The following is a 20,015-nucleotide window of genomic DNA, read 5'->3' as shown; positions in this document are numbered from 1 at the left end:
GGATTGGCACTGATTGAGAATTGGTTGACATAGAAGAGAAAACAGGAATAAATGGGTCTTTCTCCGGGTGGCAGGAAGTGACCAAAATACAATTTCAGGAATTGGTGCATGGAGCTCCAGGTCAACAACATACACTCAGTGGCCACCTGTAGATTCGCTCGTTAATGCAAATATTTCACCAGCCAATCACATGGCAGCAATCTAATTCATCAAAGCATACAGTTTTGTTCAAGAGGTTCAATTGTTGTTCAGGCCGTACGACAGAATGGAATGCAAATGTGATCCACGTGATTTTGTCCTGAAATGATTGTTGGTGCCAGATGGGGTGGTTTGAGTATCTCAGAATCAGCTGATTTCCTGGGATTTTCGTGCACAAGTCTCTTGGTGTACAACTCTTATTTAACCTTAGGAGCAAAACATATAAAGACCGTTTTTGCTTAATATGCGCAATAAATTGAAGCAAAATTCCAATTAAAAAAGCAATTTCGAATGGAACCTGTGTGGTACTGAACAGTGTCCTACATTGGCTCTCCGAGCAACACAGTCCCTGATCTAAATTCCAACGTTAAACTGCTGGCATATTTTCAAACGAAACTGAAATTACCTCTTGAGCGTTTATAGTCGGACTACATTTTGTTCAGCAGTCAGAGAAACCCGGAACTGAGTAACGCACCATGCCTAAAAAGTAAGTAATCTTAACTTCTGACACCAGTGTGAGAGGCTAAAAAGCACCAGATTAACGCATTTTGTTTCATTTCAGATCAGAAAAAAAATCTAAAAAGCAAAAAACAACGAAGGAAACATCGGACCCAAACAAGAAATGCTCTAAAGGTGAACGATAGAACTGTCACGTTATGAACTTATTACGGAACGATTTAGTGTTCATTGGGGCGACTTTTATTGCATCCCCACCTGCTTTTAAAATAGTGAATGATTGAAAGGGAGTAGGGAATTAATGAAAAAGCACCCTGTACTGTTAACACTTACACTTTTCTGTCCTTAAGATGGTTCCCTGAACAGGGCTGTCATGCACGGTTGGTGGGTGTGGCAGGACGAGGTGGCGCTGATTTGTTTTCCTTCAGACTTCCGCAATTCTCTCAACATTAAGTTTTGAACTCCCGATAAAGGAGGCGGGCAAAGCTGTGGCCAGCAACCGACTGTCAAACCACTGCTCAAACCGCTGAGTTCCCCAGCAGATTATTTGTTGGCAAACAAGCGAAAATCTGCTGACGCTTTAAATCCGAGCAACTCAGCAGAGCGGGTAGCACCTAGAAACAGTTTTGTCGACACCCTTCTTGTTTTAGTTTCCAGTATCTGCGGTTTATTTACCTCCATCCGGCAGTCAGAGCAAGAGCTACCGAAATTAATGACATTTTTAACGCATTTGATTATTTAGTGGTTTATATCTTTGTGGTGAACTACATATACCTGTCTGGACACGCCCCCCTGCTGACTGCTCCTGTGGCTCCTCCCACAGACCCCTGTATGAAGGCGATTGAGGTGTGAGCCCGGCTCTCTGTCTCCAGGATGTAGTATGGTGATCAACCACTGCTTGTTCCTTCTTCCAGTCAATAAAAGCCGATATCTCGCCTTTACATCTCAGAGAGAGTTATTGATGGTGCATCAATCTTTAGAAAACTCCCTTTACATAATACAAGTGATTTTTGGCAGAAGCTGCCAGAATCACTTAACTGGGATTTGCTTTTCAAAGGCCAAAACACCTATACCGATTGAGGTCAGCTCTGTTGGGATTGCCCGCCCCTTGCCTTCGGGTCATACAGTGAACTTGAGCGAGAATAGCATTTCATCTAAATATTATCTCTACACACGCATTTTTCTGGGAAAAAAACCCAAGAAAATAAACCAGAGTCTGCTGTTGCTTCTGGGAACGTGGCTACAAGCTTACGTAAAAAAATCAGAGGAGACTCATCTGAAAGGTGGGCTCTCCACCCCACTTTAAATCCTCCTTTAAGTTGTCTCACCCCTGAGGAAGAGCTGGTGGATCTGCCAGGCCCCTGACTCCTCTTGGTTTCCCAGCTCCCGAGAGGCCTGGGTAACCAGGAAGAGGCAAGGGTCAAACCCTTACCCATGCCTTAAGGATCCTTGTTGACAAGGGTGAGGCTTCTCACATTCAACAAGGTTGTTTTGGCTGCCAGTGTATGCACTGTGTGGTGTCATCCAGGTAAAGTAATAGAGACAAATGTTACTGAGAAGGCCAGGCAGCATCTGTTGAAAGAGAAACAGAAATAACAGGTCCAGATCAATTAACTGTTTCTCTTTCTATAGATACTGCTTGACCTGCTGAAAGTTTACAGCATCTGCAGATTTACTTAGCATTTTTGTGTCACAACCACAGATTCGGCAGCCGTAGTAGATACGGCAGTCGTGCTTGTGAATTTGTACATATCAGGTAATTATTATTTAATCATGATAGCATTTAACTACATTCTTGTCATCGTAGTGCTTGTCAAGACTTGGACAGAGCATAACAAAGCTTCGCTGCTGTTTTGCATTTGGCCTTTACTGAACCAATGGAATTTCAAAATCAACTGACTCAGAAGAGTAGCGGTATTCGTTTAATGTTTAGATGTTCTTGTTGGCCGCCGTGTAGGCTTCGTTTCCCTTTGGAGAGTTTAAGTTAGTGGCCCTGTTTTGGCCTAGCCTTTATTGTTTTATTTTCGCTTTTTTCGAATTAAAGTCTGTGAACTATCGACTTGCTTCGGTGTCTCGCACTCCGCAATTGGGACATACCCGAACCTAGATGACATTTTGCTCTTCTTGACTGAACACCAGAATGAAAAATGTTAGCTTAATTTAGATTCAGATTTATTTTGAATATGCACATCAAAACATACAGTGAAATGCATTGTTTGTGTAAACAGCCAACATGTCCAAGGATGTGCTGAGGGCAGCACCCAAGTGTCACCACACAATCCAGCACCAACATAGCGTGCCCACAATGTTCAACACAACAACACACGACACAGAACAAGACAGCAATCACAAAACCCGACATCAACAATGAAATAAGCCCCTTCCCCTCCTCCCATCCCTTCACACACTCGCCTCCAACCTCCAAGACAGGCAGCCTCTGAATGCCTCGGGTTCTTGTCCCTGGATTCTCAAACCTGCTGACGTCAAGCCTTGACTCTCCAATCTCTGGTCCGGCTTTGAGCTTGCTTGTTTTCTTTTAATTTGTTATTGCTTTACCGTCTGCTCCTTCAAAGCACAATTTGTATGGACAGTAGGTAAGGCAAGTTTTTCACTGTACCTTAGAATATGTGACAAAAAGAAACAATTTACCAGTGGCCAATTTTTAACATTAGAACTGTTGCTGTCCAAGCCTTTAGCTTCTGGAAGCGTGATTGGTTGGTCATTTGGCTGGGGTGGGGGGGGGAGAGTGTGTCAGTGGTATTACAGCAACTCCTGCAAGCCAGTAGTGGGTGCCCCCCCACCAGGCGGATGAGTGTGTGAGGAACTGCTGATGCAGTTGTGGGAGTGCCAGTTCAATTTGATGCAAGAATAATGAAGACACGGGATTATAAGCAGTAAATATGTAAACTATAAATATTTAAACATTACAAACTTTGAATATGTAAAGCATGTAGCCGAATGTAAACATTAATTTTAGCAACAAGTCAACTTTCAGTACCATTCAAATTAAACCAAGCTTGTGATTTATACCTAAATGCTTTAGACTGGGGGGAAGAACTTAGAAATTGCAAGGGCCCTAAGTAGTTGTATTCAAAACATTTGTCGCCATGGGTGAGGTGCCAGAGGATTGGAGGATAGCTGATGTTGTATCATTGTTTAAGAAAGGCTCTAAGGATAAGCAGGGGAATTACAGGCCAGTGAGACTGACACCTGTAGTTGGTAAGTTTTTGGAAGGTATTCTAAGGGACTGGATATATATTGTAAGAATGTGGAAAGACTGGGACTGATCAGGGATTGTCAACATGGTTTTGTGCATGATAGTTCACCTCTAACCAATCAGAGTTTTTCCAAGGAAGTTACCAGAAAAGTTGATGAAGGAAAGGCAGTGGATGTTGTTTATGTGGACTTTAGCAAGGCAGTTGACAAGGTCCCACATGGGAGGCTGGTCGAGTTGGTTCAGTTGCTCGACATTCAAGATGAGGCAGTTAATTGGATTTAACATTGTCTTCGTAGGAGAAACCATAAGAGTGGTAGAACATGGTTTCCTCTCTGACTGGATGCCTGTGAATTCCGGTGTGCTGCAGGGATCGGTGCCGGGTCCGTTGTTGTTTGTCATCTATCTCGATGATATGGATGATAATGTGATTAACTGGATCAGCAAATCTGCAGATGACATCAAGACTGCGGGTGTAGTGGAGAGCAAGGAAGGTTATAAAAGCTTGCAGAGGGATCTGGACCAGTTGAAAAGTGGCAGAACAAATATAATACAGACAAGTGAGATATTGCACTTTGGGCGGACAAACCAAGACAGGACTTACACAGTGAATGACAAGGCACTGAGGAGTAGAATAGAACAGAGACTTGGTATATAGATCCATAATTCCCTGAAAGTATCATCACTGGTAGATAGAGTCATAAAGAGAGCTTTTGGCCCATTGGCCTTAATAAATCATAGTATTGAGTAAAGGAGGTTCATTATGTTGAAATTGCATAAGGCGTTGGTGAGGCCTAATTTGGAGTATTATGTGCAGTTCTGATGATCTACCCATAGAAAAGATATCAGTAAGGTTGAAGGAGTACATAGAACATTTACAAGGATGTTACCAGGATCTGAGGATTTGAGTTACTGGGAAAGGTTGAATACAGTAGGACTTTATACCCTGGAGAGTAGGAGAATGACTTGATAGAGGTACACAAAATTTTGAGGGGTATAGATAGAGTAAATACAAGCAGGCTTTTTCCACTGAAGGATGGGAGTCATATGAAGGGCTATGGTCCAGGAGTGGATTGAAGGGTCTTGGTGGAATAATAGTTCATGCTGGACTAGGTGAGCAGTAGTGTTCTATGACTCTTAAGTGGTCACCCAGTCATTTTACTTACCATACATCTGGTGGAGGGGAGGAGGGATAAGGGAATCTGAACTGAGCAGTCTGAAGACTCATTGCTGATGGATTCTGATACAGTCAATACACCGGCTTTTTGCTGCCTGCTCATTTCCATGTGGTGTGTGCAGTCTTTATAAGCTGCACCAGTCATTGCAATCACAAGGAAATCTGCAGATGCTGGAAATTCAAACAACAACACACACAAAATGCTGGTGGAACACAGCAGGCCAGGCAGCATCTATAGGGAGAAGCGCTGTCGACGTTTCGGGCCGAGACCCTTCGTCAGGACAATCGAAAATGTTTGGTTTGTCTAGTACTCAGCATGTAACCTTGTGTTACTTTATATGTAGGACATCCCGTACTCCACTCACTGTTTGTAACATCTTTCACATCTAAAAGAAAGATAACAAAATGATTAAGCATGCAATGTTTCTGTAGGTAGAGTAATTAATATAATGGAAGCAAAGAACTGTTTCTTCAAAATTATAACACAAAATATCTGTTGATCTTGTTAGAAATCAAGGACTAAAGCAGAAAAGAAGGCTAAAACAAAATAGATGTTTAACTTAATTAGCAAACACGAGGAAATCTGCAGATGCTGGAAATTCAAACAACAACACACACAAAATACTGGTGGAACACAGCAGGCCAGGCAGCATCTATAGGGAGAAGCGCTGTCGACGTTTCGGGCTGAGACCCTGGGGTGCTGTGTTCCACCAGCATTTTGTGTGTCCAGTCATTGCAATGATGTCTTTATAGGTGGTCTTAAAGCCAGCCTACGTGACTTAAAATATAGGCTCCATTCTTAAAGCAGAGGGAATAATATCCCTTTATTACTGCTTCAGGTCAAGAGTTGAAATGCAGTGGTGATGTGCATACACTCACTGTTTCACATGGCTGCCTCTGCAATTTGTTAAACAAGATAAAGTTATTACTGTAGATTTTCTCTGACTTGGATTTCCAGCATCTGTAGATTTTCTCTTCTTTGTGCACGTTATTACCTCCTTATTTCATAGTGGAAATAGTCCAGACAAAAGGTTTCGGGGTCTACACTTTCTGGCAGTGCCCTTACATCTAAGGTTGCAGCTGTGGCAGGAACTGATGGCAATTTTAGTGAAGATAGCCTGTAGGAGGGGTCTTTCACTGACTCAATTATGGTTATTGTATTTATTGAGTATGCCTGGAATAAAGTGAATCTCAGGGTTTTACATGGTGATATATATGTAGTTTGATAATAAACTTACTTTGAGCTGCTATCTCACTTCTCCATCTCACCTCTTTATATTGGCTATCTTCCCTCGACATTTTCAATACCTATGGAGGGTCTCTGTGGTTGTTGACCATTCCTTTGCCTCCAAAGATGCTGCTCGACCCACTGAGCTCCTCCAGTTGTTTGTTTTGCTCATTCTCATGTAGATGTAGGTAGAAAGTATGATCCCATAACTGATATATGTAAATCATAGGGAAAATGATTAAATTGCACCAACATAGGAAAAAGCATTTATTTATTTATCCCTGTTGGAGTCACTTGATGTACAGACCTTCCTGCACCTAGTGTCACTGTGGACATACAATCAATATATGTATATCAGCTCTCTTTTGTACTTGTTTCTTTTTTTTAAATTATTATGTTCTTTATCTTATTATATGTATTCTTTTTTCTGCTGCATCCGATCCAGAGTAACAAGGATTTTGTTGTCCTTTACACTTGTGTCCTGGAAATGGTATAAAACAATCTTTCATCTTGAATTTTGGTAGAATATTGCTGTTCACTGGATTTGATAATCATTGCTATCACTGTGCCCACCTGTGTTCACTGGTTGTTTAGAAGTCTCTGAACAAGGCAATTAACCATAAACTCAATCTGCAACACTTGCATCCTATTTGCTGATATAAACCAAGTTGTAAAATTGAGTAGTGGAAAGTAGTACGAGAACAAATCTACAATGGAACAGCAACCAAAGAAGCAGAGTTGGGACAAAGGTTGAGCTACATCTCTTCTGATACAGTGATCCGAAAGAAATTGCATCCAGAAACCAGCACTAACAGGGCACTTACTAGACAGGAAGGATTTAACTCCACATTCTCTTTTACTCAGTAGCTAACATTGGAGATGGTTGCCTAGGATGATGAGATGTAGGAGAAAAATATTTGGATAGAAAAATGGAATGCAGAATTTTAATAGATTTCAAAGAAATATCTGCGTTCTTTTGGTATTTCAAATTTTTTTTTACTGTTTCCATTTTGGGAGGTGAAGCATTTTTATAGTTTTCATCTTAACATTTTGTCTGACTGGTTTTTAGAGCAGAATCTAGGATAATCCTTTTTATGTGGTTTTGTATCACACTAGTTGATGCGTTGGACTATTTTGGGAGCTCTCAATTTAACGCTGTTAAATGATATCTCATTGTTGATCTAAGCTACAGGCTGTAAACAGTAGGAAATTTTAGAGGGAAAGAGTCGATAATAATATGATCGATGTTTAATTAGAATTGATCAAATCTGTATTTGTTTTTAAAAGGATTGTTGTACTTGGCAAGATTTACACAGAAGCAAGGTCTTATACTGAACCTTGTAGAATATTTACACAGCACCATTATCTATCCTCCAAATCTTTCCCCTCCCTTAATTCAAAATGCAATATTGGATCTATTCCTAAAAGGCTTGAAAAAAATTAAAGCTTTGTAAACAAATCCATTTCTATTTCAGTAAAGCCCCTCTGGACATTGTTGTAATTGCAGCAATGATTTTCTGAAATTTATTTTTGGGTTAAACATAATTCAGACCAATTTCATTTTTCTGTGATTTGTCCTACTGGGAAAAATTCACACCATAAAATTTGTCACTTAATTGTAAAATATATACTTATGGGGAAAAATTTAAACAAGAAATATCGGGAGTGAGAGACTGTTCATCTGAGAATGGATAAAACTATTTTATCAGTGGAATGCAGTCAAAACATTTGCTTCAAATTTTAATATGCATAATTGCAGATTGAAGTCTATATCGGGGCTGCGTGCAAAAAGAGCAAAAATATTGTACTCCATGGGCAAGGATTGTGGAGTATTTAATTTTGTACCTCTAAGTAGCAAATATCCAATTTATATTTATTTAATATTTTCAAATTGAAACAGATAGGAAATGTGAAACTCGTCTTCAGTTTCAAAGTAAATCTAAAAATGAGTTCAGTTACAAGGAGTATATGGGTTAATTGCATGCTTGTGAACACACATGCACATATGCACACACATATTCACGTGCACACACAAACTGTTTAATTTTTGACATGATCAGTGTTAACAAAGCTCTCATTGATGATTAGAGTTTGCTGGGATACAGAATAAGGGAGCCACCTGTTACCTGAATGCACTGCTTCAAACTCTCTACATGTCTAATGAAGTGAAGGATGCTGTCATCAGGTTTGTACATGTAATAATAAATAATCAATATTCCAGCTAAAATTATTGTGATGCCTTTAATATGTATGATTTAATTGGAATTTAAACACTAATGTAAAATCCTCCTTTAAGCTGAAAAGGCTTGAAATTATTCATCGTGTGTGCTTCCTCTTAGATTAAAAAACAAATCTAAGTTAAGTAAAAAGGCCAAACAGAAGAGCATTGCTTACCAACTTGCAGTATTATTTCAAGAACTAGAAGTTAAAAGAACAGGAAATACAAATAAGATTACAGAAGTCTTGGGCATAGATGGTGAGTAAGAATGGATAAATCAGGAAATTTCAGAATGTATATAGTGTATAAGTTATATAAGATAACATATTGGAATAAAAGTGTAAGGAGTAAAAGCTGAAATAGGCCTTGGGCCTTAGCCCCGCACATCTGCTCTGCCACTCAGTAGTATCAGGACTGATCTTTTACTTTGTAGAGGCCTTTTTATGTTAACTCCATATCCTTTGATTCCCTTAATATCCTAAAAATTCTTCAATCAGCAACTTGGCTTCAACAGCCTTTTACAACAGAGAATTTCAAAGACTTGCTTCCCCCTGGCTGAAGAAGTTTTATTTTCTCAACCTTGTCTGGATTGGTAGACCTGCTTATATTATGATGGTGGCTACTGGCTTTTGGATATCCCAACTAGAAAAAAATCATCAGCTCCAGATCTAGCCTGAGATCACCTCTAGAATTTTATACACATCAATAAAATTGCTTCTTAATCTAAAACAAAATACAAATGCAAATTACTCCCGGTTGCTTCATTGGGTACCTCCTGTACCTAATAAAGTGGCCACTGAGTGTTTGCTCATGGTCTTCTGCTGCTGTAGTCCATCCACTTGAAGGTTCAATGTGTGGTGCATTCAGAGATGTTTTTCTGCACATTCTTGTTGTAATGCATGGTTATTTGAGTTACTGTCACCTTTCTGTCAGCTTGAACAAGTCTGGCCATTCTCCTCTAACATCTCTCATTAACAATGCATTTTCGCACACTGAACTGCCACTCACTGGAGGCTTTTTGTTTTTCTCCACATTCTCTGTAAACTCTAGAGTCTATTATTGATAAAAATCCCAGGAGATCTGCAGTTTCTGAGATGTTTGAGGTATTCCAAATGGCAGCAACAATCATTTCATGCTCAAAGTCACTTGGATTATATTTCTTCCCCATTTTGATATTTGGTCGGAAGAACAAATGAACCTTTTGAGTTGCTGCTACATGATTGGCTGAGTGGATAGTTGCCTTAACGAGCAGGTTGTACCGAATCAAAGTGGTTACTGAATGTAGTGCAGACATTGGAAATCTGAAATCAAATGGAAAATGTTGGAAATACTTAGCAGTTCAGCAACTTGTATGGAAAGACTAATTGACCTGTCTTTGGCTTGAAGTGTTCAATATGAAACAGTTTTTTCTCTCTTTAGAGGCTGCATAATTTAAGCATTTCCAGCAATTCCTAATTTATTTATACAGGTTTAAAACTTTTTAAATGTACTATATATGAATTAATCACAGAACAGAAACAGGCCTTTCAGCCCATTTTGGCCATAGCCCTCCATAACCCTACCATCTATGTACCTATCCATAGCCTCTTGAGTATGTATTAGGGCAAATTAGTATATGAAACTCTTTTATTTTGATTCAGATTTACTTTTATGCTGTTTTGGATTTGCCATTGTTTAAACTAAGTAAAGCATTATGCATATTTCAGTGGAGTAAAGGAAATTACAGTGGTATGAGAGAGGAGTTGGCCAAAGTAAACTGGAAGGAGATGCTGACAGGGATGTCAGCAGAGCAGCAATGGCGTGAGTTTCTAGGGAAAATGAGGAAGGAGCAGGATAGATGTATTCCAAAAACAAGGAATTCCTCAAATGGCAAAATGGTACAATCATGGCTGACAAGGAAAGTCCAAAGCTCAAATAAAAGCCAAAGAGAGGACATACAACAAAGCAAAAGATAGTGGGAAGACAAATGATTGGGAAGATTTTAAAAACCTACAGAGCAACTAAAAGAATCATTAGGAGGGAAAGGATGAAATTTAAAAGCAAGCTGGTAAAAATATCAAAGTGGATAGTAAAAATTTCTTGTATGTTTAAAAAAATATTGAGTGGAAATAGGCCCGCTAGAACATGAGGCTGGAGAAATAATAATGGGGGACAAAGGCATGGCAGATGAACTAAATGAGTTTTGCAACAGTCTTCACTGTGGAAGACACTAGCAGTGTGCCAGATGTTTAGGGGTGTGAAGGGAGAGAAGTGAGTGTAGTTACTATTTCAAGGGAGAAGCTGCTCAGAAAGCTGAAAGACCTAAGGGTAAATAAGTCACCCGGACCAGATGAACTGCATCCTACTGCCCTGAAAGAGGTAGCTGTAGAGACTGTGGAGGCGTTATAAATGATCTTTCAAAAATCATTGGTCTCTGGCATGGTGCCAGGGGACTGGAAAATTACAAATGTCGCTCCACTCTTTAAGAAAGGAGGAAGGCAGCAGAAAGGAAATTATAGATCAGTGGTTGGGAAGATGTTGGAGTCAATTGTTAAGGATGAAGTTATGGAGTATGTGATGACACAGGACAAGATAGGACATAGCATGGTTTCCTTTAAGGGAAAAGTTTGCCTGACAAATCCGTTGGAATTCTTTGAGGATATCACGTGTAGGATAGATGAAGTGGATACAATGGATGTTGTATATTTGGACTTTCAGAAGGCCTTTATCAAGGTTCCACACATGAGGCTGCTTACCAATTTAAGAGCCCATGGCATTACAGGAAAGTTACTGGCATGGTTACAGCATTGGCTGATTGGAAGGAGGCAGCGAGTGGGAATAAAAGGATCCTTTTCTGGGTGGCCACCAGTGATATTTGGTGTTCCGCAGGGGCCAGTGTTGGTACTGTTTCGTTTTATGCTGTTTTCAATGATTTGATGATGGAAAAGAGGGCTTTGTTAACAAGTTTGTAGATGATCCGAACATTGGTAGAGGGGCAGGTAGTGCTGAGGAAACAGGTAGACTGTAGAAGGACTTAGACAGATTAGGAGAATGGGCAAGAAACTGGCAAATGAAATACAATGTTGGAAAATTCGTGGTCATGCACTTTGGTAGTAGAAATAAATATGCAGACTATTTTCTAAATGGGGACAAAATCCAAAAATCTGAGATTCAGAGGAATTTGGGAGCCCTTGTGCAGAAGACCCTAAAGGTTAACTTGCAGATTGAGTAGGTGGTGAGGAAGGCAAATGCCATGCCATTCATTTCAAGAGGATTAGTATACAAGAGCAGGGATGTGATGCTGAGGCTTTATAAGGCACTGGTGAGGGCTCAACTTGAGTATTGTGAGCAGTTTTGGGCTCCTCATCTAAGAAAAGATGTGCTGGCATTGTTAATGGTTCAGAGGAGGTTCACAAGGATGATTCCTGGAATTAAGGGGTTATCATACAAGAAATATTTGATGGCTCTGGGTCTATACTTGCTGGAATTTAGAAAGATGAGGGGGAATCTCATTGAGACCTTTTGAATGCTGAAAGAACTATACAGAGTAGATGTGGAATGGATGCTTTCCATTGTGCGGGAATCTAGGACAAGAGGGCACAGCCTCAGGATAGAGGCGCATCCATTTAAAACTGATGTAGAGAAACTTCTTTAGCTAGAGGGTGGTGTATTTGTGGAATTTGTTACCACAGGCAGCTATGGAGGCCAGGTTGTTGGGTGTATTTAAGGCAGAGCTTGACAGTTTCTTGATTGGAGATGGCATCAAAAGTTATGGGGAGAAGGCAGGGGAATGGGGCTGAGGGGGGGGGGGGTGGGTCAAAGGATCAGCCATGATTGAATGCTGGAGCAGACTCGATGGATGAAATGGCCTAATTTTGCTCCTATGTCTTATGATCTTGTATCAAACCAGTGTTCCATAAGATAAATTGAAGGCCATGGTAGACAAATTTAAAGTTTGTTCATCATAATAGGTGTCCTGTAGCTCATTACCAGAAAATAATATTTCCAGTAGCCGAATTAAAACTTTTAAGCATTGAGTGCAAAGCCCATTTTATGCCAAGTTTCTAGTCTTCTAGCTGCTTATGGTTATTGATCGAGCACCTTTTGCTTAAAAAGTTCTTCAGCGTTGATTGTGGTATTTTATTTTTTATTGTTTATTTCACTACCACGTTGGGTGTTCATTCACTGCATTCTGATAGGCTCCTAGTGCCATTGGTTAATATTCTGATTGCCTCTCATTGATGCCACTACTATTTCCAATACTATTGTTACTTCCTGTATTTAAAAATGCAATGCTATTATTCAAAACGAAACAACAATAGATAATTTGGTTTATCTTCAAGTTACCAAACAACAAGATGTAGCAGAACATTTCCGACAGATACTGAACAAGCTTGCTGAAGATGGAAATAGTCTTAATATTTTACAGGTAAGTTATAACAGATTTCAAAAACTCATAGTCACATCTCAATAAAATACATCTAAGTAGGATGTTATACTGTCTTTTCTTTGGTTTCTACGCAAATAATTTAGGCTGTTTGAATTAACACGAGGAAAGCTAATAGTGTTTAAATGTGAATATATCTTTTACAGTGTGACATTTTGTATGTTACATTGATTTTGTCATTAATTATATTAGCTAGAGTAACAATGCGGCACGAAATAATTTAATAAGTGTAACTCAGCCCTTGCTTACCGTCCATTCCCTTTATCTTGTGAAGATAACCATTTGTGAATGTTGATTCTGAGCCTAAGCGCAATGACTTGCAATACGGCTGATTCCTATCATTGCTAGCAGTTAGTTCATAACACAACGTATCATAAGACGAATTCAACAAACTGCGCAGCCTGGGAAGAGCTGCATTTAAAGGGACATTGGTGCTACACTGCTATCCCAGATATAACAGTGACAGTTCCAAGATCCTCTTGGCAGGAGATAGAAATGCCACTGTTGTTGTAAACTTGATGAGCAATAGGATAATTAAATCAATCAAAAGATCCCAGTTTTGTCTGGTAGATAAGGCATCAGTGTGGAGCTTACATGAGAAAACACTAGGAGGACTTTTGCTGCCCATTTGTTACTTCTAATTCTCTGAACACATTAAGATTACAAGTTCACTGTACTAAAGGGTGATGGTTGGTATTGAGTACCACCTATGGCATTTTTTTTAAAAAGAAAAGAGAAACTGAAGGCAAGTAAGAATAATTTTTACTTCATTTTGTCATTTTGGGGATGTACATTAAATATGGGAGAAGGGTAGTGAGGCTGGTGGTAGGAGGGGAGTGGTAATGAAGATAGAAATAATGAAAAAGTGAAAATTATAACTTTTTCCCCCAGATCTACCGAAGCAAATTGATTAATTCCCTGACATGTTCTGAGTGCAACAATGAGAACCCGGAAAATTGCCATCTTCTGGTTATTCCTTTGCCTGTTCACTTAAACGATTGTGGCAACAGCATCCAAAGTGTGGTAAGCAGCTCAGGAATATTCTTATTTACAGATCTGACAAAGCCTGGCAACAATAGATAGGACTGCAACAAGAAACCAAACTGAACTTACAAATGTGAATACTACACCTTAATTGGCTACAAATTCTCAAGGAGTCCTCTTGATGACAAATAAAGGCTTCAGTCACTGATGGTCTTCAGTGACGCTTCTTTTCGATGGCATTCAATGTGAAGAACCACTGATCCATTAGCTGAGGTTTAGTGGTTTCCTTGTGCACATGTAATCTGAAACCAAGTCAATCTTGGCTAGAGAGAGAACACAATAAATTCATGATCGCTCCATCCCAATCAGAAGTGGCTTATATTTGTTGGTTACTCAAGTAGAAATATTAATGATATTACATTGCTGCAAGTTGCTAATTTCCCAGATGATTTGAAGACAAGTTAACCAGTTTTAGATAAAGTCACATTTAAAATAAACCTTTTAATCTTTGATTTCAGAATGCAGCCCTTCAAGACTTTTTCAAAACAGTCATTCTGGATGGAGACAATTTGTGCTATTGTGACACCTGTCAAAAGAAAACCAAGGCAAAGATGGTGAGTAAATCTTCATTTCTTTGCATCAGTACGTCCAATTCCTTGTTTTGGTGGGCAGCTTTTCAGGTTGATCAGAAGACAGGGTCAAGATCATTACCAGCAGCTTCCTGGATTTAAGCGTGAATACTGATGGGCAGAACTGTCAAGTCATCCAATGCTTGTTTAATGTTATATGAGCAAACTTTACTGGATATCAACTTTGGCAATCTCATGGGAGTGAGGATGACTTGCTTCTACTCTGGCTTTGTGGTTTTTGAAGTAGTGAATGAGCCAATGTGGGACCTGCATACTTTTCCATAGATGCTGGCTGATAGGATGGGCTGGCAGGAAGTTAGTGAGGTGTACTAAACTTCAAAACCTCCCTCTGCAACAGGATCCTTGACTTCCACATCAGGAAACCACATTCATAGTGGATCAGCGACAGGGTTCAGATTCTGATTCCTTCATTATCACACAGACATGGAAACTTACAGTGAAATGTGACGTTTGCATTATCAGTGAGAACAGCCTAAGGATGTGCTGGGAGGAGCCCACAAGTGCTGTCACACATTCTAGCACCAACATTTGATGCTCACTGTGTTTGCAGAAAAATGCAAGCAACAGCAGCTACAACAACAGAACAACAGCAACACTAGTTCCAACCCTCCCTCCCACTCATAAGAACATAAGAAATAGGAGCAGGAGTCGGCCATCCGGCCTGTCGAGTCTGCTCCGCCATTCATTAAGATCATGGCTGATTTGACCATGGACTCAATCTCCACCTACCTGCCTTTCCCCCATAACCCTGAATTCCCCTACTATGGAAAAATCTATCCAACCTTGTCTTAATAAATATATTTACTGAGGTAGGCTCCACTGCTTCATTAGGCAGAGAATTCCACAGATTCACCACTCTTTTAGAAAAGCAGTTCCTTCTCATCTCCATCCTAAATTTACTCTCCCAAATCTTCAGGCTATCTCTTCGTTCTAGTCTCACCTACCAGTGGAAACAAAGTCAGTATATCCTTCCTCAAATATGGAGACCAGAACTGCACGCAGTACTCCAGATGCGTCCTCACCTGTACCCTGTACAGTTGCAATGTAATCTCCCTGCTCATAAATTCAATCCCTCTAGCAATGAAGACCAGCATTACATTTGCCTTCTTGATAGCCTGCTGCACTTTTTGCAATTCATGCACAAGCATTCCCAAGTCCTTCTGCACAGCTGCATGCTGCAATCTCTTACCACTTAAATAATAATCTGATCTTCTATTTTTCCTTCCAAAGTGGATGACCTCACATTTACCAACGTTGTACTCTATCTGCCAGACCCTTGCTCACTTTATCTATATCGCTCTACAGACTCTCAGTATCCTCTACACCATTTGCTTTTCTACTCAATTTACTGTCATTAGCAACCATAGATACACTACACTCAGTCTCCTTTTCTTAACGTACGTCGTGAACAGATGCAGGCCCAGCACCGACCCCTGCAGCACACCACTCATCACAGATTGTCAAACAGCGAAACACCCATGTATTCCAACTCTGTTTCATATAGGTTAACCAATCTGCTATTCATGCTAATACATCATCCCCAGCTCAGTGCATCTTTATCTTATGGATGTCTTTTATGTGGCACCTTATCAAAAGCCTGCTAGAAATCCAAGTAAATAACATCCATCTGTTCCCCTCCATCCACTGCGCTTGTTATATCCTCAAAGAACTCCAGTAAGTTTGTTAAACAGGTCCTACCTTTGCTGAATCCATGTTGCATCTGCCTGATGGATCCATTTCTTTCCAAATGCCTCACCTTTTAATGATAGCTTCAAGCTTTTTCCCAACTACAGATGTTAAACCAGCTGGCCTATAGTTACCTCCCATTTGCCTACATCCTATTTTGAACAGTGGCGTGACATTCGCCTTCTTCCAATCTGTCAGGACCTGCCCAGAGTCCAGAGAATTTTGGTAAATTATCACCAAAGCCTCAATTATAACCTCGGCCATTTCCTCATTAGCCAATATCAATTCCCCCTTCTCGTCCTCCAAGGGACCTATGTTTACCTTGGCCACCCTTTTCTGGTTTGTTTCGTTATAAAAACTTTTACACAGATGCAGACAGTCTTCTAAACCCAGGGCAGACTGTTACTTGGCCTCCAGCCTCCAGTAAGCTCACAGACTTGCAGGCATTGGGATTTTGACTTCCCTAGTGGATTCGCAGACTTGCCAACCCAGGGCCATAGCCCAGGATTTTGGGACTTCTGATTGCCCTTCTGGCTTTGCCCCTAGGTATCGACATCAGGACTCAGCAACGATGAATGAGGTCCATAAACTCTTGGCTTCTAACCCTGGACTCTCTGATGACTGGGATGGTGATTACTAGGCCCTGAACTCTGGTCCTACTGACTGGGGGGGGGGGGGTCATCGACCCTTGTACCTCCTGCCCACACGGAATACCAATCACAAATCCAGCTGAAAACTTGCTGACATGGATTGGGGGGTGGGGGGGGGGGGGAACAACCAGCCATGTCCTCAAGGTCTGGACTCTGGCCAGACCTCTAACCAGATCCCCATTCTTAAATCTTAACATGACCCCTAACCCCTTTCTGTATCCCCAAAATCACCACTATGATTCTAAAAAACTTAAGTATAAACCACAACTTCGATGAAGACCACAGCTTGGAGCCATCTTGTTTGGAGGATTATCTCTGCATCGCTGACAATCAACACAGGCACATCTTAAGGAGAACTCACTCTCCGCTCTCTCTACGCTTGTGACTGTGACTAGACACAGTTCTGACACCATCTATAAACTCACCAATGACACTATTGTTGGCAGAATCTCCTATGGCAAAGAGGAGATGTCTAAGAGTGAGCTAGATCAGCTAGCTGGAAGGTTTTGAAACAACAATTTTGCACTGAATGTCAGCAATACATTGATTGTGCACTTCAGGAAAGGGAAGTTGGGAGAACACACACCAGTCCACTTTGACAGGTCAGCAGTGGAAAGGGTATCCTGGGTGTCAACAACTCAGAGCATCTATCCTGGGCCCAACGTATTGATGCAATTGCAAAGCAGGTTATACTTCATAAGGACTTAGAGGAGATCTGTTATGTCACCAAGGATTGGAGCACATTTCTACAGGTGTATGGTGGAGAGCGTCCTAAATGATTACAGCACCATCTGGTATGGAGGCTTGAATGTATAGGATTGCAAGATGCTGTAGATGGTTCTAGATTGAGCCAGCTTCATTACAAGCACAAGCCTCCTCACCATCTTTAAAAGATGTTGCCTCAAGAAGGTGGCATCCATCATCTGGGACATGCCTTCTTCTCATTTCTCCCATCAGGGAGAAGGTACGGGAGCCTGAAGACCCACACTCAACAGTTTACGAACAGTTTCTTTCCCTCTGCCATCATATTTTGAATTGTCCATGACTTCATGAACACTTTCTCACTATTCCTCTATTGCACTATTTACTTTTTTTAAAATTGTAACTTATTTTTATGTCTTGCATTGTACTGCTGCCACAAAATTACACATTTTGTGATATATGTCAGGAATAATAAACTTGATTCTGATTCTGGTGTCTTCTGCTCCTTCTGCTGTTTATGAAGGCTTTCTGTAGTTCCTCTTGCATGTCCTTTAAGTTTTCATTACCATTCTGAATGTCCCTTCTCCAAGTCAATGGAGATGTTCAACTTCTTCCGTAAAGTTTTGAGCACACCCTTGAACCATTTACTCTGTCTACTTCTGCTTATCCCTCCAGTGCATTTGGACAGTTTTGTGTTGGTGGCATTTTTCCAAATGCCTTGTGATGCCTGTTGGTCTTAAAAGTGTATAGGAGGGCAGGAATCATTGCTGCTGGAATTATGTTTAATTGAGGCCTTTGGTACTGCTTCAGCATTTGTTGAAGGGTCCACTGTTGCTGAAGATTCTGAAACACCTTCTAATCAAGTGGTTTGCTTGACTTTCCATCATTACTAGTTGCTCCCAATACTACTGCACCTATTATCAAGCCTGGAATACCCACCCCTAACCTTCCGCACTACCGTTCCCACGACACATCCATTTCCAAACCCGACCATTTGTTAGACCCCAATTCCAAATCTGCCTGCACATGACATTTTCCCAAAGTGGTGCCAACAGCACTTTGGCTTTTACGCTCAATTAGAATTTATTGATTACTGCATTGTGCCATACAGTATTAATCAACACACAGATCTATGAAATTTATGCTTAAGAAATGTCTCCAGTATAATGGACGGCCAGATCTTCACATCTACTTGTGCCATTGCCCCAGTAAAACCCACATTAAGAACCAGAATATTTATGTGCACTGGTTACCTCTGACAATCCTTTACTAAAGTACTGAGAACACATATTATTAGTTTCTTTAATCCCTCTTTCATTTATATTTAAGAGTCACAGATATTTGTGAATTTGCTTAGGAGAACAAAGAACTGAATGCAGATAACACACAGATACGTTGTTTTACTTGGTATACTTACAAGGTTTCTACTTTCTAACGCAAAGTTACTGCATCTTCATGATATATCAGAAAGCAATAGAGATTGAGCTAGAATGTTTGCAGGACATTCTAGACAGAAGTAAGTCCTGGACTGAATCTGAGTTGACATTTGCATTGATGATTGCTTGCCATCCTTTTATTTACAGAGATACCGCTGTGAAATTTTGCCACAGATATTGGTTCTTCAGCTGAAAAGATTTGAATTTGATTACTCCATGAAGTCTTTCAAAAAGTTGCACAACGAAGTGGAGATTCCACAGTGCTTAAAATTTCAGAAGGTAAATAATTACAATTTTTTTAAGTTCTCCTTCAAATTTTGCCTTTCCATGGGTTGTTTTATGAGTGGAGTCAGTGAATTGATTTCCTCCTGCTGTACTACCAAAAAATAGGTTTGCTTCCTTTACTTAAGTGTAGAAGTGAAACCTGCAAATTCATTATCCCTTTGATAGCTGCAATTCCCAACCCATAGAGCGTGTTAGTTATACACTGTTCACATAATGGATGCTTGTTGGTGAAAGGAAAGGAATTAGACATCTGAACATTTATGTGATGCAGCTTGTCAAATATTCCATGTTAGGAAACATTTACTTATACAGAGGCTGGTGAATCCTTTGGATTCAGCCCAGAGGAATATGAACTGTATCTGACCATCTCCTCCTATCTCTAATTTTCTCATGTAAAGTTGCACTGATACATGCTTATACATTTATGTATAGATATATCAATGGCTATAAACAGCAATGCAATACGCCTGTTTACTCTTTGCAACAACATCATTCTATAAAGAATGGCTCTGTTTTGCACTTCCACTGACTTTTTATTTAAGATTATCGCAAACAAATATTCTCCTTGGCTTAAATTTCATTATAAAACCAGAACATTCTAATCATGAGTTGTGAGCTCTAAATCTTGCTGGTGAATTATAGCCTCTGCCATTTGATCTAATAAGTTGCTGCTACTCCTTACCTGGAACATTTTATTAGTGCTTC

The 20,015-nt window shown here is 40.2% G+C and overlaps 1 protein-coding gene across 1 annotated transcript in view; it reads left to right on the top strand.

The window, feature by feature from the left end:
• The first annotated feature begins 608 nt into the window (after positions 1-608).
• LOC140725433 (ubiquitin carboxyl-terminal hydrolase 47-like) overlaps positions 609-20,015 on the top strand; it is a 32,833-nt gene continuing 13,426 nt past the window's right edge. Inside the window, exons 1-8 of the mRNA XM_073040876.1 lie at positions 609-685; positions 761-831; positions 8,362-8,458; positions 8,613-8,749; positions 12,814-12,899; positions 13,809-13,940; positions 14,420-14,515; positions 19,173-19,304. Coding sequence (XP_072896977.1) covers positions 675-685; positions 761-831; positions 8,362-8,458; positions 8,613-8,749; positions 12,814-12,899; positions 13,809-13,940; positions 14,420-14,515; positions 19,173-19,304 — 762 coding nt within the window. The 5' untranslated portion in view covers positions 609-674. The remainder of the gene's footprint in view (positions 686-760; positions 832-8,361; positions 8,459-8,612; positions 8,750-12,813; positions 12,900-13,808; positions 13,941-14,419; positions 14,516-19,172; positions 19,305-20,015) is intronic.

The sequence above is a fragment of the Hemitrygon akajei genome, chromosome 3 (assembly GCF_048418815.1).
Source record: "Hemitrygon akajei chromosome 3, sHemAka1.3, whole genome shotgun sequence".
NCBI lineage: Eukaryota > Metazoa > Chordata > Chondrichthyes > Myliobatiformes > Dasyatidae > Hemitrygon > Hemitrygon akajei.
The sequence above is the reverse complement of the archived record's forward strand: the minus strand, read 5'-3'. Positions and strand labels throughout refer to the sequence as shown.